Raw genomic sequence first — 25,399 nt, forward strand, 5'->3', positions numbered from 1 at the left:
ATAATCATGGGGGTCACACCTCCTGAGTCAGACAAGTGAAGACTCTGTTGCTGCTGTGCTCAATCATGTCCAACTCTTGGTGACCCCAAGGACTGTAGCCCACCAGGCTCCTCTGTCCATGGGATTTCCCAGGCAAGAGTACTGGAGTGAGTTGCCATTTCCTCCTCCAGGGGATCTTCCCCACCCAGGGATCAAACCCAAGTCTCTTCTGTCTCCTGCATTGGCAGGTGGACTCTCTACCACTGAGCAACCAGGGAAGCCGTAGACTCTATGCAGAGAGCAATACTGTCAATAATCATCAACAATCAGGGACAACAAATGGTCAGGGCACTCTGTTGGACATGCTGGGATAATTCAGCACAGAGAAGGTCATTGAAACAATCAGCTGCATTCTGGACACAGGCTGTTCAACTGATCACAGAGATGAGGGGCTTTCAAAAGCATCGGAAAGCCTGATCATCAGCAGCAGCTGTCACTTATGGAAAGCTCACTCATTATATTCTCAACACTTCATATGTATCATCTCATGTCATCCTCATACCAGTTCATATTATTGCCCAGATTTTACACTTGAGAAATATGAGATTAAGAGACATCAAGCAGCTTGCCCGATGTCACAAGCTGACCAACGGCATGACCAGGATGTGAATCCAGGCTTGCACGACGACTCCACAGCACAGGCTCTCACCCTGCACAGCTGTGCTGTGTCACAGCTATGGCACCATCCCTTTTAATCCATGTCTGTACTCATTATGAGCTACAGCTGAGGGTCCACAGTGTGCTAGAAGCAGCTCGTCTTGTAGGTACAGCTTGCTGTAGAGTAAGATGCACATTTTACTGCCAACCAAGCTCTAAAGAAACAGATGCTTATAGGTGGGGGATTTGCTTTCTGACCATATGGGAAGGCAAGATCTGGTCAATAAATAGTTGTATTTAAAACAGCAATTTTAACTGCATGCTGCCCATAAGCACATAGACCCCAGACTGGTTGGAACCAAAGGTTTCAAGATGCTGACTCCCAAATACCTCACCGCCAACCAATCAGAAAATAGTTCACAAGCTGATCACGCCCTCTTTGAACAATTGCTATAAAACTCCTCACAACCCCCTCCAGGTCGGGACACACAGTTTTGAGGGCTCTAGCCTGGCAAAGCACTGAACCTGCTCTTTTCTGCTTCACCGTCCCTAAAAATAAAATAAAACAGCAACTTTATTGAGTTGCTATCTTTATTGAAAGATAGTCAACAGCGTAACAAGATGGTAGTTGCATTAATACCTGTGCTTTACTTATTCTGAACGTACCACCTAAAAATCTGTATTCGTAGTGCTCAGCAAACAAGATTGTAATCTGCCTCTGTGCACTCACAGCAAAAAGTCACCAAAATTCAACCAATGGAAGATCAAATCAATCAATCAAAAATCAAATTAAAAAAATCTAATCAATCAATGGAAGATTCAGAAACTGAATAGATGGTTGCCAGAGGGGATTTCAACTAAATGAACCTCTATTCTTTAAAAGAGGTGAGGAAATAAGATTAAGAATATTTACACATTCCTGAGATAATCCTCGCTTGGTATGTTTTCTTAAGACCTAGTGTAATTTCACTTTATCAAGAAGATAAATACTGTTGAAGTGGTTGAAAAGTTTTTTCAAGTGATTTTTAGTAACAATATATTTTACTACTTTACAACAAATATCAATAAGGAAGCAGAGTGAGAAAGAACTGTTTCTGGGCTTGAAAAATTCAGAAAAATTTCAGACAAAAACATTCCAATGAAAAAGTCTCTCTCCCTCTCTCCACAAACCCCATACAAACACACAAAGATTCTTTTAAATATTCTCAATTTCTTTTTTTTAGAAATAATGCACATTCAATTAGTGAAATTTATATGACCATCCTCTGGTAAGCTTGTAGTTTTGTAGCTAACAGAGAACTAAAATTGCATTCATGGCTAATGATAAAACCAACAAGAATTAAAACTCTATATTTAGAAAAAAACTCAGCGTATACATAAAGACCAATAAAGAGCTTTCAATGAACGCCACAATTTTCAGTATCATTTTTGGGAAAAGAACATCTGAGTACTCACTGTGAAGAATCAGACAAGGATCTCAACCATCTTTGAGACCAGTGAAGGGAAAACCATCCAAATAATCCATCACTTGAAGTTCTCCAGTTCTCATCTCTCCCCTTCCTGGCAAGACACCAGGGCACAGTTGCCTGTGGACACTCCACCGGCTTCCCAAGAACCCCAAGGTGAGTCCTGCTGCCCAGACAACTCAGACAGGGTTCTTAATGAGCCCTCTGAGGTCGGACAGTCACAAGGTTGAGTTCTGATTCTGACTCTGATCTGCTGAGGGCCCTTAAACTCATAAGTAACAAGTGTGCTCTCAAAGCAGTCTGCAGAGTGTGGGCTTTTGGTAGGTAAGTCACATTTCTGCTAGGTAGGAGCCTAGAAGGGTGAGTGTTTGATACCACTTTAAAATCTCCATACAAAGCGAAGCACCTTGCCTGGACTGAATGAACTCTGGCTGCCCTCTGGGCTTGCTGGTGGTAACTATGGACACGGTCTGGGTTGGAACTGAGTGTGGCAAGGAACGGGGCTGGTGAAGGCCAGTTTGTCTTAACTGGCCTACATTACCAGGGGGTTGTGTTTGCTTTTCCCCTGGAAGACGCTTCATTTCTCTTTCACCTGTTCCCTTTGTAGCTGCTCAGACTTCCCTGACACATGGTTACTAAAGTACAGATTCCCCAACCTGAGTCTTATGTGTGTTTTGTGCCCAACTCTCAGTAACCTCAATGGTCTGTGAAGAATTAACACTGAGCCACACCTACCCGCTCCAACCCTTTCTAACCTCCTTTAGCCACAAATCTACCAAACATACCTTGAAGGCCCCTTAAAATCTAAATGTCCTTTACATTGAGCTCCATTTTCAAACTATTCCCCTCCTCTAAAGGTAGTTCTTTCTGGTCATTGTATTTCTGGTAAAATCATTACATGTTTCACTTAGATAATGAGACACAAGAAACACTTGCTTTTGAAGCAGCACAAGATCATTTAGGGCCAAAAATGTCCTCCCTTTTCCTGAGATGACTCTTCTCTGTCCTTTCGGTGTGTGTGTGTGTGTGTGTGCTCAGTTGCTCAGTTGGGTCTGACTCTTTACAACCCCATGGACTGTAGCCCACCAGGTTCCTCTGTCCATGGGATTTCCCAGACAAGAATACTTGAGTGGATTGCCATTTCCTACTCCAGGAGATCTTCTTGACCCTGGGATCGAATCCATGTCTCCTGTGTCTCCTGAATTGCAGGTGGATTCTTTACCCGTTGCGCCATCGGGGAAGCCCTGAAAAGCACTTGGAGATACGCAGAGTATGAGCTCATTGTAAAAGAAGAGCATGGATGGAATTTGTGAGGAAGCAATATTCAAAAAGGAAGGACTTTCCCATCATTCCAGTGGTTGAGACTCTGCCTTCCAATGCAGGGGATGCAAGTTTGATCCCTGGTTGGGGAACTAAGATCCCACATGCCATGCAGCCAAAAAAGCCAAAACATAAAACAGAAGCAATACTGTAACAAATTCAATAGACTTTTAAAAAGTCCACATCAAAAAAAAATTCTTTAAAAATAAATTAATAAATCAAGGAACCAAGGATGGAACTAAGTGACCATTGGATCTGGTGGTCTGAGTGGCTCCAATGACCTTGGTTATGGCAGGGCCGGCGCCACTGTGTGGCAGCAGAGGTGTGACCACGTCTGAAGACGGAACAGGTTCCAGATGTGGACACTGCAAGTGTAGACGACTTCAAGAGCTCGGCTCTAACAGAAAGAAAATAAATAACTTTCTTTATTAATAGGAAATAAAACAAGTCTAGGAGTATAGGGAAGTAGGAGTATAGGAGTATAGGAAATAAAAGAAGAGAATACAAAAACACAGCCATAACAGATGGGGATGGGAGAGGTGGGGTTTCAGGTGGAAGAAGCCCTGGAGGACAGATAAGATGTCTCTTCCTGTGAGGATGAAGGAAGCGGTGAGGCCAGGTGCTGAGAGAGATAAGTTGCAGAGGACTCTGGGGAGAGAAGAGGAATTTGAGGGCTTCCTGCCAGAGAGCCTCTGATTTTTTGCAGAAGAGGAGATGAGCTTATCGGTTCAGAGTAAGAGGGTGGGCATCAAGCAGGGTCCTTGAGAAGATCAGGAGTGGGTGCTGGGAAAAGGGGGAGTGAGCTGCCCAGAGTACACACAGGGACACCGAGAGGTCTGGGACCCTGGCTTCTGACTTTAGGCATTTTCCTTCCAGCACATTAGGATCTAGGATTCTAATATTTTACAATGATTTCATTAGCCATGTTCTCTTTGTGTGCTCAGCCACTCAGTCATGTTCGACCCTTTGCAACCCTTTGGACTGTATCCCGCCAGGCTCCTCTCAAATTCAACAACAACAAAAAAAATCCTGTGAAAAGAAAATATCTTATTTGATAAATTATTTGCACATCTGATGCTCTTTATTTTTAGGTAAATCTTTTAGAATACTGATGTGCACTATTAAGTGCTAAGAAAGCACATTCAAGGTAGAGAAGCATTTAAGTTCACATATAATGTATTGTTTCAATGAAAAATATAAACAAAGTGGAAATAATTACTGGATTTGACCTTGAATAAAAAATGTAGTGCAAGTTATTATAGCAGTCAAAAACTCCAGTGAAAATAACTAGCTATTTATGAGAAGTAAAGAGTAAAATAAAATTCTGCCAATCTTGAAAGAATATAATATCAACAGACAATATCACATAGGAATAAAGCCATACTGTGAAGCCTCACCAATCATGATATACTTATTTGGAATTTGTAACAATTCTGACAAAAGCTTAGCAGAAGTTTACCTTTTCACCATTATTAATCAAATTATAGTATAAACAAAATTCATAAAGTTAATGTTTAAATTACTTTAGAGAACAATTTACGTTCAAATATCTTGTGCACACCATACTTAGTAACAATGTACATGTGAATTGTAAACATTTTAATCTGTCTCTTAAGGTAGTTCTCTTTAGGATCTCTATTTCTGTATGTGTTTGCTCTTAAAAATAAAACTATCTCTTTAAAGCTACTCCGTAAATGAATTTTACTAGGCTCCCTACCCAGCCAAATTGTTATTTCATATAAAATAATCAAAGGAAATTATTTTGCCTTTGTTCAATTTGATCTTCTGTTTTACCTTAAAAAGCAAACTAGAAGACAGCAAATTAATTATGAGAAACAATGACCACAATTTACCGAGCTTTCCCTAAGTGACAAGCTGTGTGTGAGGGATTTCAAAACTTTACCTCTAATCCCTCCCCCAAATATTGCAAGATAGCTATTATTGTTCATTCTTAAAGTTAAGTGGCTTCCCTAAGGCCCCAAGTATTTCCTGAATCTGGTAAAGAAGATACTGTGTATCAAGGACAAAGCATGGGATCTAGAACATAGAAAGCACTCAGTACAGGTCAACTACAGCTACTGTTATTACCAGAAAGAGAGACTCCTTGTAAAGGTAGGTGAGAATTAACGGACAGATGAAACAGCTTCTCTGTTTCAGTTGTATTTGCATATTCATTCATTTAGTCGTTTCAACAAACATTTACTGAATGTTTACTAGGTACTGGGAACACCAGTGTGAATATATGGGCAAAGGTGTACATTTGAGCTAGTCCAAGACTTTAAAAAGTGATCAACTACATATATATGTGTGTGTATATATATATATATATATATGAATGTACATGCACATATATATGTACACACACATATATATATAAATCAGTGATCAGCTACAGATATATATATATATATATTTTTGTTGTTTAGTTGCTAGGTTGTGTCCGACGCTTTATAACCCCATGGACTGTAGCCTGCCAGGCTCCCCTGTCCGTGGGATTTCCCAAGCAAGAATACTGGAGTGGGTTGCCATTCCTTTCTCCAGGGGATCTTCCTGACCCAGAGATCGCTGAACCCACATCTCCTGCACTGCAGGTAGATCCTTTACTGCTGAGCCACCAGGGAAGCATATATATATATAAACATATAAACCAATAGTGATGAGTTACAAGTATATGTGGACTTCCCAGGTGGCTCAGTGGTAAAGAATCCCCCTGCCAGTGCAGGAGACGCAAGAGACATGACTTCGATCCCTGAGTCGAGAAAGTCTCCTGGAGAAGGGAATGGCAACCCACTCCTGTATTCTTGCCTGGAAACTTCCATGGACAGGGGAGCCTGGTGGGCTACAGTCCATGGGATAAAGAGTCAGATATGACTAATCATGCACGCACAAGTATATGTATATATAAAGATACATAGTGTATATATATGTATCATGTGTATATATAAATATATATGGACAAACATATATATATTTGTAGTTGATCACAGTGGGAGTTGGACATTCAGCCATACATAACCAAAATACATCTGAATGTCCAACTTCCACACTTTCTACATGTTTATTCTATATTCAAATGACACTTACATATATTTATAAGTTTCTTGAGTCAAAAAGATCTTGGAAATTAGTTTAAAACCTTTCATTTTACAGTGAGAATACATAGGCCTCGAGATGTGTTTTTCCCTATGACGTTCTCCAAGCTGAGGCTCAGGGTCACATTCCTGTTTTTCTTAGTCTTTTACCTTTCCACTGAAATTAAAAAGAGGCTCCAGAATCATCAGTGACCTTGCAGTGCATTAGAAGAACAATTCCAGACTGACTCCTGAACTGTAAAACATGACATGGGATCAAATATTGGCTTTTTTGGTCAAACAGGGGAAGCAGCTCTCAGTCAGAACCTCTTTTCAAAAACCTGAAGTTTATTTAAAAACTAAAGAAATAGAAACACGGACAAAACCCATAAACTTGTAAAGATCAGAATGTTATTACTTTTTCCAAAAAAGAAAAAACTCCCTTCATGCAAATCTCAAGCATAGTCACATCGCAGAGGATGGAGACAAGACACCTGGTGTTTATTACAACACCATTAGTCTCTTTATGGAGTCATAACATTTAAGTGGACTTGCTTAAGAGCAGCAGTGCTTCCTCTGATGAACAAGGTCTATTCTTTGTCAAGCACGGAAAAGAATGTGAAGTGACTCAGATGACCAAGCTGTGGAAGCCAACATCCTTCTCAAAAATCCAGTTCATCCTCCTGCCATCCTCAAAGGCTTGACTCAGAGCATGGGCATCATCCTTTGACAGCTAATCTAAGGGGTGCGCCATGCATTTTGCTTTTCCTACCCTGCAGTTCCCTTCATTGTTAATCCCTTTTCCATTTATTCAGTCTTTCATTGAACGTTAATTGCTAGAAGCTGTTGTTCCAAAGATGAATAAGACAGGGTCCTTCTCTTGACAAGCTCGTAGTCTGCTGCGATGATTCTCTGAGCTTAGTGAGCATGAAAACCAGTCAAGGAGTGGCAGAGAACAGAAGCAACCGAGCCAGCTTCTCTCTGAAAGAGTCAGAGTTGGAGGCCTGAGCTGAAGCCCAACCTTCTGCACTTTGTGAAAAAGAGGTCGCAGTTGGATCAGAGTGGAGTTGAGAGAATGTGACTTGTGAAATTGCAGGAAAGGGAGAAGCTTTAAGATGACACCCGTATTCTAGCTTAGACAATTAGGCTGTGAGTCGTAGGGAACATAGAAAGGCACGTGCCTTTGAAGAGGTGATTTGGTTTTAGAAAAATGGAGTTGGGACGCTGGTAGGATTTGCAGAAAGAACAAGTAAGAAGGTAGGCAGGTGGAAAGATTAAAACCTTTTATTTTACAGTGAGAATACTTAAGCCTCAAGATGTGGTTTTCCCTGCAACGTCCCCGAGTCTCCAAGCTGAGGCTCGGGGGTCATATTCCTGTTTTACTCAGTCTTTTACCTTTTCACTGAGATTAAAAAGAGACTCCCGAATCACTCTCAAGAACCATCAGTGATCTTGCAGTGAATTAGAAAAAAATTTCAGACTGACTCTGGAAGAGTTCAGTAGAAATGTCTAGCAGGAGAGAGAGATGTGTGTCCTCAGCATATAGGTGAATGAAACATATCAATCTCTCCCCTGACATATCTGAGTTAATAAAACTAACTCCTGTGAGCAGAAGTGCCTTGGTTACTCTTTCTGTTGTGTTTTTTGGGCATGCCAAGTTGAGATCTTAGTATTCCAACCAGGGATTGAACCTTCTAGTACCTCCTGTGGAAGCGTTAAAGTATAGCGTCCAGAGAGGAGTGTGGACCGAATCCAGAGCAACAAGTGTGGGTCCAGTCACAGAGATCCTTGTAAGCTGAGTTTGAGAACTTGAACGTTGGCCTGAGAACAATGTTAAACCACTGAACTGAAATTTGAAGTAGGAGAGCGACAAGATCAGGCTTTCATTTTAGAAGTATTTAGGCTGGGCTGGTGTAGGTAGATTCAAGGCAGGGAGATTGGAGTCAGTGAGACCAGGTAGAAGGAGTGAGATCAAATGTTTAAGCAGATTAATTTTGGAGGTGGGCGAGGAGATGGTAAAGGTGTTTGTGCTTAGTCGCTCAGTCGTGTCCGACTCTTTTCGACCCCATGGACTGTAGCCCACCAGGCTCCTCTTTCCATGGGATTCAATTCTCCAGGCAAGAATACTGGACTAGGTTGCCATTTCCTCCTCCAGTAGGCCATTAGGGGAGAGGAATACGTGGAGAATGAAAACAAGTAATGCTTTCTCTAAAATCATCAGAAATAACCATGGAGTCCTCTTGGCTCCAGCTTGAGACTCTTCTGGTGGAAGGGGTGTGAGATTCAGATTTAGCTCTTATCTTCAAATGTTTAAGTAGATAAATTTGGGAGGTGGAAGAGGAGATAGGAAAGGTGTTTAGCAAACACTAGATGTGTATGGAGAGGGAAGTTGAAAGCATTGGCATCTGATAAGGCGGGTGGTGAGAGGACAACACTTGGAGGGTGATCACAGAATTCCAGACGGGCTCTTGTGTTCTCCACCTGGGGAATTTGGACCATAAAGAAATCTGAGCACCAAAGAATGGATGCTTTTGAACTGTGGTGCTGGAGAAGACTCTTGAGAGTCCCTTGGACTGCAAGGAGATCCAACCAGTCCATCCTAAAGGAAATCAGCCCTGAATATTCATTTGAAGGACTGCTGTTGCAGCTGAAACTCCAATACTTTGGACACCTGCTGCGAAGAACTGACTCATTGGAAAAAACACTGATGCTGGCAAAGATTGAAGGCAGGAGGAGACGGGGACGACAGAGGATGAGATGGTTGGATGGCATCACCAACTCAATGGACATAAGTTTGAGTAAACACCGGGAGTTGGTGATGGACAGGGAGGCCTGGCACAACCTTCAGTCCATGGGGTTGCAAAGAGTCGGACACGACTGAGCATCTGAACTGAACTGAACTGAACCTGGGGAATTCGGGGGAGATAGAGAGAAGCGAATTTTGTGAGATATATTTTGAAGGAAGAAGCAATGCTTGGTAAGGATGAAAAGTTAAGGAAAAGGGAGGGGGGAAGAGTAATGAATGGCTTTTTCATCAGTAAAAAGGCAATACTAATTTACATTCCCTTGAACAGTACAACAGAGGTCCCTTTTCTCCATAGCCTCTCCAGCATTTATTGATTGTAGATTTTTTGATGATGGCAATTCTGATCAGTGTGAAGTGATATCTCTTGGTAGTTTTGATTTGCATTTCTCTAGTATGCAATCTCAAAAACTACAGAATGATCTCTGTTCGTTTCCAAGGCAAACATTCAATATCACAGTAATCCAAGCCTATGCCCCAACCAGTAACTCTGAAGAAGCTGAAGCTGAACGGTTCTATGAAGACCTACAAGACCTTTTAGAACTCACACCCCAAAAAAATGTCCTTTTCATTATAGGGGACTGGAATGCAAAAGTAGGAAGTCAAGAAACACCTGGAGTAACAGGCAAATTTGGCCTTGTAATACAGAATGAAGCAGGGCAAAGGCTAACAGAGTTTTGCCAAGAGAACGCACTGGTCATAGCAAACACCCTCTTCCAACAACACAAGAGAAGACTTTACACATGGACATCACCAGATGGTCAACACCAAAATCAGATTGATTATATTCTTTGCAGTCAAAGATGGAGAAGCTCTATACAGTCAGCAAAAACAAGACTTGGAGCTGACTGTGGCTTGGATCATGAACTCCTTATTGCCAAATTCAGACTGAAATTGAAGAAAGTAGGGAAGACCACTAGACCATTCAGGTATGACCTAAATCAAATCCCTTATGAGTATACAGTGGAAGTGAGAAATAGATTTAAGGGACTAGATCTGATAGAGTGCCTGATGAACTATGGACAGAGGTTCGTGACATTGTACAGGAGATAGGGATCAAGATCATCCCCAAGAAAAAGAAATTAAAAAAAGCAAAATGGCTGTCTGGGGAGGCCTTACAAATAGCTGTGGAAAGAAGAAAAGTGAAAAGCAAAGGAGAAAAGGAAAGATATAAGCATCTGAATGCAGAGTTCCAAAGAATAGCAAGGAGAGATAAGAAAGCCTTCCTCAGCGATCAATGCAAAGAAATAGAGGAAAACAACAGAATGGGAAAGACTAGAGATCTCGTCAAGAAAATTAAAGATACCAAGGGAAAATTTCATGCAGAGATGTGCTTGATAAAGGACAGAAATTGTATGGACCTAACAGAAGCAGAAGATATTAAGAAGAGGTGGCAAGAATACACAGAAGAACTGTACAAAAAAGAGCTTCACGACCCAGATAATCACGATGGTGTGATCACTGACCTAGAGCCAGACATCCTGGAATGTGAAGTCAAGTGGGCCTTAGAAAGCATCACTACGAACAAAGCTAGTGGAGGTGATGGAATCCTAGTTGAGCTATTTCAAATCCTAAAAGATGATACTGTGAAAGTGCTGCACTCAATATGCCAGCAAATTGAGAAAACTCAGCAGTGGCCACAGGACTGGAAAAGGTCAGTTTTCATTCCAATCCCAAAGAAAGGCAATGCCAAAGAATGCTTAAACTACCATACAATTGCACTCATCTCACACGCTAGTAAAGTAATGCTCAAAATTCTCCAAGCCAGGCTTCAGCAATATGTGAACCGTGAACTTCCTGATGTTCAGCTGGTTTTAGAAAAGGCAGAGGAACCAGAGACCAAATTGCCAACATCTGCTGGATGATGGAAAAAGCAAGAGAGTTCCAGAAAAACATCTATTTCTGCTTTATTGACTATGCCAAAGCCTTTGACTATGCGGATCACAATAAACTGTGGAAAATTTTGAATGAGATAGGAATACCAGACCATCTGACCTGCCTCTTGAGAAACCTATATGCAGGTCAGGAAGCAACAGTTAGAACTGGACATGGAACAACAGACAGGTTCCAAATAAGAAAAGGAGTACGTCAAGGCTGTATATTGTCACCCTGCTTATTTAAATTCTATGCAGAATACATCATGAGAAATGCTGGGCTGGAAGAAGCACAAGCTGGAATCAAGATTGCCAGGAGAAATATCAATAACCTCAGATATGCAGATGACACCACTCTTATGGCAGAAAGTGAAGAGGAACTAAAAAGCCTCTTGATGAAGGTGAAAGAGGAGAGTGAAAAAGCTGGCTTAAAGCTCAACATTCAGAAAATGAAGATCATGGCATCTGGTCCCATCACTTCATAGGAAATAGATGAGGAAACAGTGGAAACAGTGTCACACTTTATTTTTTGGGGCTCCAAAATCACTGCAGATGGTGATTGCAGCCATGAAATTAAAAGATGCTTACTTTTTGGAAGGAAAATTATGACCAACCTAGACAGCATATTGAAAACCAGAGACATTACTTTGTCAACAAAGGTCCGTCTAGTCAAGGCTATGGTTTTTCCAGTGGTCATGTATGGATGTCAGAGATGGACTGTGAAGAAAGCTGAGCACTGAAGAACTGATGCTTTTGAACTGTGGTGTTGGAGAAGACTCTTGAGAGTCCCTTGGACTGCAAGGAGATCCAACCAGTCCATTCTAAAGGAGATCAGTCCTGGGGTTCATTGGAAGGGCTGATGCTAAAGCTGAAACTCCAATACTTTGGCCACCTGATGCAAAGAGTTGACTCATTGGAAAAGACTGATGCTGGGAGGGATTGGGGGCAGGAGGAGAAGGGGACGACAGAGGATAAGATGGCTGGATGGCATCACCGACTTGATGGACGTGAGTCTGGGTGAACTCCAGGAGTTGGTGATGGACAGGGAGGCCTGGCGTGCTGAGATTCATGGGGTCGCAAAGAGTCGGACACGACTGAACCACTGAACTGAACTGAACTGAGTAACGATGGCGGGAAGGAGGTTCAGGAGGGAGGAGACATACGTACACCTACGACTGAAAAAAAACAAAACAAGTGAAAACAAAAAGGCAATACTAGCACAGGGCTGGGGTGAGGATGAAGTGAGATGATTCCTGTTCTATGGTAATACAGGTCATGCGACCACAGGACAGGGCTGCTGCTGTTGGAGCATGGAGGCTTGAGTTCGAGCGTCAGCCCTGCAGCCCATTTTTGCTGAGGAGTGCAAGGCACCTTCACCAATGTCCTTTCTTACACAACATCCTTCTTTTCTGGGTTTATCTCTTCTCTCCTGAGCCCCTCCTCAACTCCTCCCAGAGCTCTTGAACAGAGAAATCTTTGTCAGTGGATGATCTGCATGTGACCACAATGCTAAGCCCCTGTATCCTCCAGAGTGGGGCTCAGAGGAGGTGCCAGGCTGGGGACCCACCTTTGGGACCCACCTTCAGTGACCCAATCAGCTCTTGATGCTGAAGGTGGCAGGGCTGGAGGCAAGAGGCCATCCTGTAGGAGTGTTTCTTAGAACTGTCTCCTAAAGAGTTGCTGAGCTTGCTTTCTCATCAGCAGGTCTGTGAGTCCAGTCCACTGTAGCTAACAGGTTTTGAGGTTTTTTTTTTCCCCCAGCCTCATAATTCTTCTGTTAGGGTGTGTGGTGTGTGTGTGTGTGTGTGTGTGTGTGTGTGTTAAGATACATATAATATGTGTGTGCTTAGTCACTCAGTCCTGTCCAACTTTTTGCGACCCCATGGATGGTAGCCCGGCCACATGATTCTCCAGACAAGAATACTGGAGTAGTTAACCATTCCGCAACCCAGGGATGGCACTTGGGTCTCCTGCATTGCTGGCAGATTCTTTATCGTCTGAGCCACCAGGGAAGCCCAAACATAATATAAACCTTACCATTCTAACCCTTTCTAGGTGTTCAGTTCAGTGGCATTAAGTATATCCATGTTATTGCACAACCATCACCACCATCCATCTCCAGAATGATTAACGTCTTCAAAGCTGAAATTCGTTCCCCACTAATCAGTTACTGCCCATTCCTTCCCACCAGCTTCTTCTGGAAACCACCATTCTATTAATCATTCCACCACCACCAATCATGTCTCCATGATTCTACTCCTCTGGGTACCTCATACAGGTGGATTCATTCAGTATTTGTCCTTTTGTGACGAGCTTATTTCATTTAGCATAATGCCCTCAAGGGCTTCCCTGGTGGCTCAGACAGTAAAGAATCCCTGCAATGTGGGAGACCTGAGTTCAAACCCTGGGTCGGGAAGATCCCCTACAGGAGGGCATGGCAACCCACTCCAGTATTCTTGCCTGGAGAATCCACATGGATAGAGGAGTCTGGCAGGCTACAGTCCATGGAGTCACAAATTGCTGGACACGACTGAGCAATTAAGCATGAATGCCCTCAAGGTTTATCCATGTGTCAGAATTTCCTTCCATTTTTGGGACTTCCCTGGTGGTTCAGTGGCTAAGACTCCATGCTCCCAATGCAGGGGGCCTAGGTTCAATCCCTGGTTAGGGATCTAAGATTTCATGCACCACAACTAAATATTCTGCATGCCAAACCTAAGACATGGTGCAGCCAAATAAATAAATATTTTAAAAAAGAATTTCTTTCCTTTTTAAATCTGTAAAATATTTCATTGTCCTTTTATATAGTTCGTGAGGTTCTCCAGCAAGTTTACTGGGGTGGTTTGCCATTCCCTCCTCCAGCAGATCACATTTTGTCAGAACTCTCTGCTATGACCTGTCTTGGGTGACCCCACACAGCACGGCTTATAGTTTCATTGAGTTACGCAAGCTCCTTCACCATGACAAGGCAGTGATCCGTGATGTTAGAGAAGACTCCTGAGAGTCCCTTGGACAGCAAGGAGATCAAACCATTCGATCTTAACGGACATCAACACTGAATACTCGTCAGAAGGACTGATGCTGAAACTGAAATTTCAGTATTTTGGTTATCTGATGCAAACAACTGACTCACTGGAAAAGTCCCTGATGCTGGGAAAGATTGAGGGCAGAAGGAGAAGAGGGTGTCAGAGGATGAGATGGCTGGATGGCATCACCGATGCAATGGACGTGAACTTGGGCAAACTTCGGGAGATGCTGAGGGACAGGGAGGCCTGGCGTGCTGCAGTCCATGGGGTCGCAAAGTGTTGGACATAACTGGGCAATTGAACAACAACAGCATTCCATTGCTAGCACGTGTCACATTTATTTTATCCATTCATCCTTTGATGGACACTTTTGTTGCTTCTACATTTTGGCTATTGTGAATAATTCTGCAAGGAACTGCTGCTGCTAAGTCACTTCAGTTGTGTCCGACTCTGTGCAACCCCATAGATGGCAGCCCACCAGGCTCCCCCGTCCCTGGGATTCTCCAGGCAAGAACACTGGAGTGGGTTGCCATTTCCTTCTCCAATGCAGGAAAGTGAGACATGAAAGTGAAGTCGCTCAGTCGTGCCCGACCCTCAGCAACTCCGTGGGCTGCAGCCTTCCAGGCTCCTCCGTCCATGGGATTTTCCAGGCAAGAGTACTGGAGTGGGGTGCCACTGTCTTCTCTGTCTGCAAGGAATACAGGTGTACAAATATATCCGAGTCGCTGCTTTCAACCTTTTTGGGCATCTATCCAGTTTTTGCTGGATCATATGGTAATTCCATGTTTAATTTTTTGAGAAACCACCATGCCATTTTCCACAGTGGCTGTCTCACTTTACATTCCTACCACCAATGCAAAAGGGTTCTAATTTCTCCACATCTTTGCCAATCCTTGTTTCCTGTATTTTGAAAAATTTTAATTTTTTATAATAGTCATCCTAACCTCTTGAGAAATCTGTATGCAGGTCAGGAAGAACTGGACATGGAACAACAGACTGGTTCTAAAAGGAAAAGGAGTACATCAAGGCTATATATTGTCACCCTGCTTATTTAACTTATATGCAGAATACATCATGAGAAACACTGGGCTGGATGAAGCACAAGCTGAAGTCAAGATTTCCGAGAGATCCTCAGATATGCAGATGACACCACCCTTATGGCAGAAAGTGAAGAAGAACTAAAGAGCCTCTTGATGAAAGTGAAAGAGGAGAGTGAAAAAGTTGGCTTAAAGCTCAACATTCAGAAAACTAAGATTATGGCATCTGGTCCCATCACTTCATGGGAAATAGATGGGGAAACAGTGGAAACAGTGGCAGATTTATTTTTCTGGGCTCCAAAATCACTGCAGATGGTGACTGCAGCCATGAAATTAAAAGACGCTTACTCCTTGGAAGGAAAGTTATGACCAACCTAGACAGCACATTACAAAGCAGAGACATTACTTTGCCAACAAAGGTCCGTCTAGTCAAGGCTATGGTTTTTCCAGTAGTCATGTATAAACGTGAGAGTTGGACTATAAAGAAAGCTGAGTGCCAAAGAATTGATGCTTTTGAACTGTGGTGTTGGAGAAGACTCTTGAGAGTCCCTTGGACTGCAAGGAGATCCAACCAGTCCATTCTAAAGGAGATCAGTCCTGGGGTTCATTGGAAGGACTGATGCTAAAGCTGAAACTCGAGTACTTTGGCCACTTCATGCGAAGAGTTGACTTATTGGAAAAGACCCTGATGCTGGGAGGGATTGGGGGCAGGAGGAGAAGGGGACGACAGAGGATGAGATGGTTGGATGGCATCACTGACTCAATGGACATGAGTTTGAGTAAGCTCCAGGAGTTGGTGATGAACAGGGAGGCCTGGAGTGTTGCAGTCCATGGGGTAGCAAAGAGTTGGACACGACTGAGCGACTGAACTTAACTGAGTGTGAAGTGGTATCTCACTATAGTTTCAATTTGCATTTCTGTAATGATTAATGATTGTTGAGCATCATTCCATATGCTTATTGGCCATTTGTATATCATCTTTGAAGAAACAGCTACTTGAATTCTTACCCATTTTTTAATTGGTTGTTTGTTTTCTGGTTGTTGACTCGTTGGAGTTCTTTACATATTCTGGATACTAACCCCTTTTCAGATACACGGTTGACAAGCATTTTCTCTTATTCTCTGGGTTGCCTTTTCACTTTAGATAGTGTCTGGGATGCACAAAAATTTCAATTTTGATGAAATCCAATTTATCTATTTTTTCTTCTCTTGACTGTGGTTTTGGTATTGTAGCTATAATTTAGGGTTTTTTTAAAGGATTTTTTTTTTTCATTTCAAATATTGTGGCCAAAAAGAAACTATGATTCAAAGAAAGTGATGGGCTTATTCCATCCTATCATTAGTTATTAATAGTAAGCTCTGGGCTGAGAATCCATATTCTTGGCTCTTCAGGGACTCTCATTGGAAGTACAAAACAAGGCAGGTACCTTGGTGAGAGCTGAAGCAAATCTCTAAAGTAATCTTCAGTTACCCTACAGTTGCATCGACCCCAAATATGAAAAATAAATCTCCAGTTTTGTCTTTTTGTCAGTCACTTGCAAGTTTTAATCTAATGTTCAAAATAGAAAGCTCCTGGAATGGAGAGTCTGTGAAGTATTTTAGAATGTGTTCATTTCTGGGCACTGCCTTTTACTAGAGCAGAGTTCCCGGTTTAGAATGAATCAATGGGCGGCTTACACCGTGTTATCAAGTCCTCAGTTGAGGAAGTCTGCGAAGCTGCAACCACTGCCCGGCCAGAACTGCCTTGCTTTTGGTGTGCTAGCAAGGGAGCGAGTCATCTTTCATTTCTTCGTGCTTGAAGACAGTTCCTCTGCTTCCACCCCCGCCGCCCAGCCCCCTCCAACTCCACTCACCACTTAGTTTACGCAGTAAAGCAATAAAGCAATGGGTCTGCTTTGGAGGGTTTCTAAAAGGAAAGATAAACAGTGGGGCGACTTGATGGGCCACAATGAAAGGAACTCATTATGAAGCCACTCAACAGCTCAGCCTCCTATCCTAGTAAAACTGGAGTCAACCTGATCATTTCAGGGGCGGTGGGTGGAAGGGGGGCTTCTCCAACCACGGGGAGTGTGGTAGGTTTTTCAGTCTCTCTCTTCTTGAAGGTCTAAGAGTTGTAATCATGCTCCGAGCTCTGCAGGGAGAGCATCTAACGGTGACTTCGAACTTAGCTCAGCTCTCCCCAGGTGACAGTGAGCACTGACCCTTGGGCCCCTTCGGGGAATCAATGAGCGGACTTGGAAACTTTGGGCCTCGGGGCGTTCTCTCCCCTGTCCGATCCTCTAACGCTCCGCGCCCAGAGCCCTTTGGGGAAGGGACAAGCAAGCCACGCTGTCCCCGAGACGCCGCTGCTCTCAGGCCGCTCGCCCCACACGCTGGGGAGCCCGAGGTCTAAAAACCAGCCCAGCGGCAGCATGTTCTGTGCACCCCGAGGCTGAGCACTTGATCACCCCGTGAGCCGCTTTTCTCGGTCTTCGTCCCGCTTCCAAGCCAACGCGAAAAAGAGGGAACACGGGGAGCGCGGGCGGGGAAGCGGCCGGGGCCCGGGCTGGAGCCGGCCCGCGGGCGGGGCGGGCGCGGGAAGGCGCAAGGGGGGCGTGGGCGCGGCGGCCCGCGCGCCCCGGCGGCCGGGCCAGGGGGAGGGGCGCTGGCTGCGGCGGCGCCTCCCGCCCCGGGTGAGCGGCGCGCGAGGCGGCCCCGCGGCACAGAGCGCCGAGCGGGGAGGCAGGGCTGGAGCACAGACGGCCGACGCGCGGCGCGGCTGCCATGGGCGCGCACTGACCCGCTGCTCAGCGCGGACTTCCTTGGCGGCGCGGAGCTCCCCGGCTGGCGGTGCGTCTCCTCGGTCACCATGAAAGGTAGGGCGGGCTTCGGGGCGCGCGGGAGGGGGCGAGGTGCCAGCTTTCTCTGAGCGGAGACCCGGGGGAGACCCGGTGCTGAATTTGGTGCGCGCATCCTGGGGGGCGTCCCCGGGGCTCGGGAGTCGGATACCGCCGGAGATCTCGGGGTTGGGCATTTGAAGCCGGCAAGTACTGCTCTCCCCACTGTGTCTCAACAAAGTAGTTTGAAGCCCCAAGTCGTTGTTTACGGATTCCAGTTCCCAACTTTTTAATTGAAAAAATACGCCCAGGAGAGTGGAGGCATCATCACTCCCCACCCTCGGCCCCCCCTAGTTCGTTCTGCGCCCTGGCGCACGCCCCACTCTCTCCAAGGTCCCTCTCCCTCCCCGCCGTTGCCGCTTTCCCGTCTGAGAAGTCGACGGGTGTTTTCTCCCGGACTCGGGGATGTTCTCGGTGCGCCCTCCCCACATCTGGCAATGATTAGGTGCCCGCGGAGTTCAGCTGGCTCGGGAAGTGCATTTGGCATCTTTCTCCATCAGCCCCACTGGCTGGAAAATCACCGCCCTCGGTTTCGCGTCCCTTCCATGTGCCCGCCTGCGGAGCTGTGCCCACGTGTGATCAAGGGCGACACAGTCCCCCGGGCGGTGTCCACCGCAGGCGGGTTTAGGGAAGTGTCAGATGCTATCGCACCTTTTAGCGAGAAGTGCTTCGCAGGGAAGCCGTCTGTTGAGTAGAAAACGAAGATTTGTCAACAGAATCTCGATCTGTATGTGAGATAATCACAGCAGAGGTATCGTTTGGAGATGGGCCGGCGTGGTGTTTACACAAGACTGGAATCCTGGATTTGTGTTAGGATAACACGTCTCGGTCCCCGCGCTGGCCGGACCTGAGTGAGGGGGCTCGGTTCGAGACGCCATCTGACCGCTAGGACCGAGCTTCCAGCAGCCCGAAAACGCGCGATGCGACCTCTTTGATTTGCAAGCGTTGCTGATCCAGGCGCGAGCCTCGGGAGCCCTACAGACTTGGAAAGAAACTTTTGGCTCTAGAGGTTTCTCTCTGCAAGGCAGATCACGCCAAACAGTTCGGAGCGATAATATCCTACCAGTTAGCTCTCCTTCCAGGGGAGTTCTGTGTCCTTCTCTGGAGATCCTGGGAAGGAAGGGGACAAAACGCCAGGTGGAAAGGGTCCCGCCCCCGGGCCAGAGACACAGAAGACAGGATGCAACGCAAGAGACACACAACGCAAGAGACACAAAAGCCAGGATTTCAAAACGCAGCGTGTGTGCGTTCCTTCTCTCTACATCTCAGTTTCTCTTCTCTTATTTACATTCTACGAAAGGCGCACTTTCCTTAGCCAGCACTGATTAAGGGATCTTCCCAGAATTGCAAGAATTCACACGGCTAAACTTTGCTCTGGTGCTCAGTTACCATCATTTTAGCCCGAAGTCAATCTTCTCATTGCTGGTCACTGAGGCCAGGAGGTTTTGAACTTTTGGAAAGATAAGCCAGCTCCTCATTTCATCAGCGCCCGTGTGGCTTCCTAAACCCTGAAAATCTAGTTATGCTTTTGACTGGGTCAATGACTGTTACTGCAGTTTGGGTATTTTTTCCAATGTGAATTCAAATCTGTAATGGAATACATACCTACAGGTTATATGTATGTATGCTGTGTGCTGAGTCGCTTCAGTTGTTGTGTCCAACTCTTTTCGACCTCATGGACTATAGCCCACCAGGCTCCTCTGCCCATGGGATTCTCCAGGCAAAAATACTGGAGTAAGGAACCATTCCCTTCTCCAGGGTTTTTTCCTGTCCCAGGGATTGAACTGAGTCTCCTCTGTTATAGGCAGATTCTTTACAGTCACCAGGGAAGTGTGTGTATATATACACACACACTATATATATATATATATATATGACTTACACTACATTCTAGACCAGCTAGCACACTGCTTGGATAGCTCATTGCTTATCCTCTGTGGTCTGGGCACTGCCTCAACACCCCACTTACCTTCTGCCTCAGTAGGTGAAGGGGACAAAGGGGCTGAATTCCTGGGGAGCTAGTCACTTTGAAGGCCTCTTTTAAAACGAAATGTTCTGTGAGAGGTTTGCTTACCAACAATTGCCGTAGAACTTGTGTTTGTCTGGTTTGTGAGGTGAGAAAGGCAGCAGACAGTAATGTTTTTTCAGTACCTACTAAGTGCGCCAGTATGCTCCACCCTCTACAAGCACTTTATCAGTGAACCCTCTCAAATACCCTATAAGACAGGCATTTTAACCCCTACACCATAGATATGGAAACAGTCCAGAAGAAATAGAAACCAGCAACAAGAGGGGCAGTAGGCATCTAAAAACAAGCTTTGCCACGTTCCCTGTGAGTCTTGGAGAGACCTAGAACACCAGATAGAACCCTTGGACTGGAAGAAAAGTGATTCTCAGACGATTAGGTAGCCAAGGAACTCGAAGCTGGTGCAGCAGCCAGGAAGGGATGGAGCCAAGAAATCAGACACAAGCCTTCCGAAGCCAAGCAGAGTGTGATTTTAGCCAAAAAAGAAAGCTGCCTTTACCAAGTAGAATTATTTGGACAATTTGTCATAGGTAACCAACACAGAGTTTTCCTTGGGTTCGTAATTATGTCATAAAGCAATGAACTCATTATGTTTAAGCCAATGTTGCATTAGTATTTGATTTCTCTAAGTGATAGAAGTCTGTGACAGACCTTGCAAATGCTTAAAATTGAAGTGTTAACCCAAAACATTCTTTAGCCAAATAGAAAATTAGTGGACATCTTAGAAACTACAGAAGTTTATTTGTCAAGGCAAAAATTCAGATACTATGCAAGTCAGATGCCTTTTCAAGGCACTTATTTGACTTTCTAACTGTGATTTTTAAACTTGGGATATATAGCCTTTGTAAAAACCCAGGCCTTTGGAGTCTAATTCCAAGGCTTCGGTGAACCACAGCACCACCTATCTGTTGCGTTCAGCAAATATCTCTTTTAATATTTCTTCCTTCTCTGGAGTCCCAAGTAAAAAAATAATGACATCATTATACATTTTCCAGAAGAAAATTACTTGCCCTGTTGCTGGAATACTTTAAGTGTTCCACAGTGATTAAAACATGAAGTTGGTTTTAATTTATTTCTAATTACATTTTCAATTAGCAGTACTGCACCATAAATTTCATGGTTTTTAATATTCACACTCTTTATGAAGGAATCTGACTCCTCTAGAGTTAGGTGTGTCATTAAGAAATCACATTTCTAGTTCTGGAAGTTGGGAGTATTGGTGAGTTTTAATGCAGTAGCACTTGTTACTTAAGAGATGGCCTGCAACAACCATCAGCTCACAGGACCACATTGGTTCAAACCACTGTTCTAATTTAACGCAGGGAGGATGTCAGTGCCATTAAAACCTAGTGTCCAACTGCTTATTTTTGTGCTTTTGTGTGTAAACATTTCTGAAATGCTATCTGGCAATGATACTTTTAAAAGGTGCTAGTAAGCAGTGTATTTCTACTCCCTGTTTTCCCAGACCTGCAGTCTCTTGTCTTTCCAGGTGTCTAAGATGTCTTGTCCTTAACTGGGATAAGCAAACACTTGTGTAGATTCTGACTGCTTTAACATCGAAAGAATCATGTTTTCTGCAGGAAAATGGAAACAAAGTGAGGTCTTTTTCCTTTCACTGTTTGGGAATTGAGGCTTCTTTTCCTCTGGAAGACAAATTTGCAACCCAGTTACACTTTTAACTTTTCATTAGTTTGAAGATGCTTGACATTCCTAATCTGAGGTTTAATTATTGCTAAGTATATATCTTCCCAGTGGTCTCCTGTGCAATTTTCCCAGATTGTTCCCATCCCCTGACCCTCACCCCCACCGCAACCCCATGGCTCATTCAGCAATAATGGTGTGAATGAGAAAAGCTGGCAGATGATAACTTCTAAGCAATAGCATAATTCTAATTTTCTGAATTCATACTTATTTTTATTGAATCATTATTTCAAAACTGTTGATGCAGCTGCTGCCTAAAGTAAGTTAAATGGCCTTCAAAGTGTTTGTTTTCAAATGAGAAAATAGACATTTAAAGTTTATTGATAGAAAAATGTTATTCCTCGAACGAACCTAGCATGTGAGTGATCTCTTAGGAGGAAGTCCGATTCATGTCTTCCCACTAAGGGAAAAAGTGGTTAGGTGCTGGGAGGGCTTTCCAGATGGCACTAGTGGTAAAGAACCTGTCTGCCAATGCAGAAGACATAAAAGACGCAGGTTCGATCCCTGGGTTGGGAAGATTCCCTGGAGAAGGGCGTGGCAATCCATTCCAGTTTTCTTCCCATGGACAGAGGAGCCTGGCGGGCTGTAGTCCACAGGGTCACAAATAGTCGGACACAACTGAAGCAACTTAGCACGCATGTACAAGGAGCCCAGAATAATGGCAGAGTGTAGCCTTTCTCCTTTTGAGGGGCAAATCAGAGTGAAAAGAATCGGGCAGTTGGGGGTCAGGGGACAGTGTCCTAGGTCACTTAGGTGATCATCTGTGAAAAGCATCTACCCTCACCGCGAGTCAGCTATAACCAGTCTGGTTCTGCCTTTCCATCTTTTGCTCTTATGCCATTCTGAAGGCACAGGCTCTCTCAGATTCTGGAATTCCTATCTATGCCCTGGAGGCAGGGAACTGGGTTGTGAGTGGGAAGATAAATGCTGGGGACTTATTAAAACATTTGTTAAGTCCCTACCGTGTGCCACAGTCCATAAATGCTGAGAGAGCAGAGTAGAAGAGGTCGCCTCCTTTCTGGCCTTAGACCTTAATAACTTGGCATCAAAGGTCTGAAGAAACTGCTGTGCTCTTCAGCCAGTCACTGGAGGAACCTCTGTAGGCTGGAGCTCCTGCAGAGATAAGGCACATTCCAGGGTTGCTGCCCTTTGTAGAATTTATCTGCTGGGAGGTTTTCTTGTGACTGATTGAATGAGTGTGAATGGCTTGCTGAAGTCATTGACTCTGCAAACAGCCCCTGTGCTGTCTTGCTGACAGGTTTGCCTTCAGACAGTTAGCATAGTCAGAATTGCTTTTCAGGAACAGACTTAACCACCAATGATCAGCAATAATGATGATGATGATGATGATGATGATAACAATAAATAAACACCTTAACAAAGGATAGGAAGGTATTGACATTCCTCATAGAACCTTCACTCTTTACTACTGATAGCATGGTTTCTAATCACACCAGTCATCCAAAGCTTGGGGAAGGCAACTATTCAATCAAGCAGTAATTTGATTTCTATTTAAGTGAATGATATTTAAAGGGCCCAAACCAAAATAGTACCCTGAACAGGTCCTGCTGATTGCTTAAGGAACCTTCAAAATTATATAGCAGTGAAAGCAGAAATGAGTAATCCCAAATTAAAATTCCAAAGAGAGTCCAGGAGCTTTCTTAACCCTTGAATTTATCACAGTCCATCGATACTCTTAAAAATTATTAAGGAAAGATGTTTTTCAACATGGGAGATTAAAAATTAATTTATTTATTGGAATTGGACATATTAAATATGACTTATGCTTCCTGAGTCATTTGGGATGAAAATTCTTTGTTTTGTGAAGTCATATGCACTTGCCTAAGAGGTTGGACATTTGACATTCTGTGTGCAAAAACTAACGTCATTGGTTTGTGAAGATATCTGCACTTCTGAGGCCTAAGTCACTTAGTTATGACATAGAAATGTTTGGAAAGTAGCTGATATATGTATATATGACATTATTCGAAGGCAAAGTATCCAAATTTATATTCTAAATTTATAATCCAAAGTATTAATATATATTGATACTTTAAAATATGCCTATCTCAAAAAATGTAATTATACATAGTGTTCCCAGGAGTGGAACCTGACGATTTCAATGTGGTGAGGAGTGTGGGCTCTGAAACCAGAGGGCCTGCTGACCACATGATACTCGTTAACCTCCTGGGCCCCTCAGTTTCCTCATCTGTCAAGTGGGGGGATAATAATGACATATACTGGATGCCATTTTTTTCTATTTTCTGAGGATTATATAGGTTAGTTTAGCTCAGTTGTTTAGAGTGGTGTCTTGCACTTAAGGAGAACTCAAGATATTTTAGGTTTTAGAACACTGTATAATTGTGACTTGCTGCTTATTCCAGGCAGGAATGTAATTGCCAATTATGAACCATTTATGTTAAGTTAATCAAGTGATAATGGGTTTCCTTGGTGGCTCAGCGGTAAAGAATCTGCCTGCCAGTATCCAAGGGGATACCCAAAATATTTAGCAACCCAGGTGACACTCTATTGAGGCCATGGTTCTCACAAATACCTGCATGAAAGCCACTCCCCTAGAGCAGTGGCCAGTGGAGGCTGGCTGTGGACTCCAGGGGCCAGTAGGCACTGGGTATTTGGCCTCAGGGGTCCTCCTCTCCTCCTCCCCCACTGGGCCAGTCATCGTAGATGGGTGGTGGGACACACAAGACCAGCTTGCAGGAATGGTGCTTGCTGACTGGTTTGGAAGCAGTTAAAGATCTTGAGAGCCCGGGGGACCACGCTGTTCTGTTCTAGTGGTGATGATGCTACTAAAGGAGCTGGGGCTCCTGTCTCAGGGTGGAGACAGGACAGGGTGAACAGCAGCGCTGAGCCCAGCTCAGAGGATAAGTTTGCATTCAGCCTTGCCTCTGTCCACGGTCCTTCAACCTGGCTCCTGAAAGTGCCTGAACTTGTTCTGATCAACATGGCATTTGCCAGAAGCTACCCAGAGCAGCCATGAAGGCTGCGAGCCCAGATCTGTGCGGTTGCTCCAGGGTGAACTCTGCGTGCTGGCTCTTTGGACCCGGGGATCTTTTCCGGTCGTCAACGTCTGTTGGACTGGTGGGCTTTTTTTCAGTGTACCTGACTTTTATCTTCCCTGCACATTTCCTTGTTTTGTTTGCTTGATTTTTGTTCTTTCTTTCTTTTTTTTTTTTTGTTTATCAAAGTTAGAGATGCACATAGTTTAGAGAGTCAAAGAACATCCTATTTATTATGAAAAACAGCAATTTCCTGCCCAGCCCACTTCATTTTATCATTTTCCAGTCCCCAGAGGCAACCTCCTGAGAACATTTTTTGCGTTTGATTTTGGCATCGGCTTTTCTTTCAGTTGTCTACCGATGCCTAGAAGACAGAATCCCCAAGCTCTGTCGCTTCAAATAACAGCTGTTTATTCACTCACGACTCTGCAATTCAGGCTGGTCTCTGCCTCCTGAGGTGTTGATTGGGCTAGAGCATCCTGGGGAGGCTGGAAGGGCCAAGGCCTGGCTGGGCTCTCCCCTCCTCATCACAGTCTCTCATTCCCC

The 25,399-nt window shown here is 44.2% G+C and overlaps 1 protein-coding gene across 3 annotated transcripts in view; it reads left to right on the forward strand.

The window, feature by feature from the left end:
- The first annotated feature begins 17,867 nt into the window (after positions 1–17,867).
- Positions 17,868–25,399, forward strand: part of COLEC12 (collectin subfamily member 12) — a 183,020-nt gene continuing 175,488 nt past the window's right edge. For all 3 annotated transcript variants that reach the window (XM_006079204.4, XM_044934565.2, XM_044934566.2), the window contains exon 1: positions 17,868–18,088. In XM_006079204.4, the coding sequence (XP_006079266.1) occupies positions 18,082–18,088 (7 nt within the window). In that variant the 5' untranslated portion in view covers positions 17,868–18,081. The remainder of the gene's footprint in view (positions 18,089–25,399) is intronic.

The sequence above is a fragment of the Bubalus bubalis genome, chromosome 22 (genome assembly GCF_019923935.1).
Source record: "Bubalus bubalis isolate 160015118507 breed Murrah chromosome 22, NDDB_SH_1, whole genome shotgun sequence".
In the NCBI taxonomy this organism is placed as follows: Eukaryota; Metazoa; Chordata; class Mammalia; order Artiodactyla; family Bovidae; genus Bubalus; species Bubalus bubalis.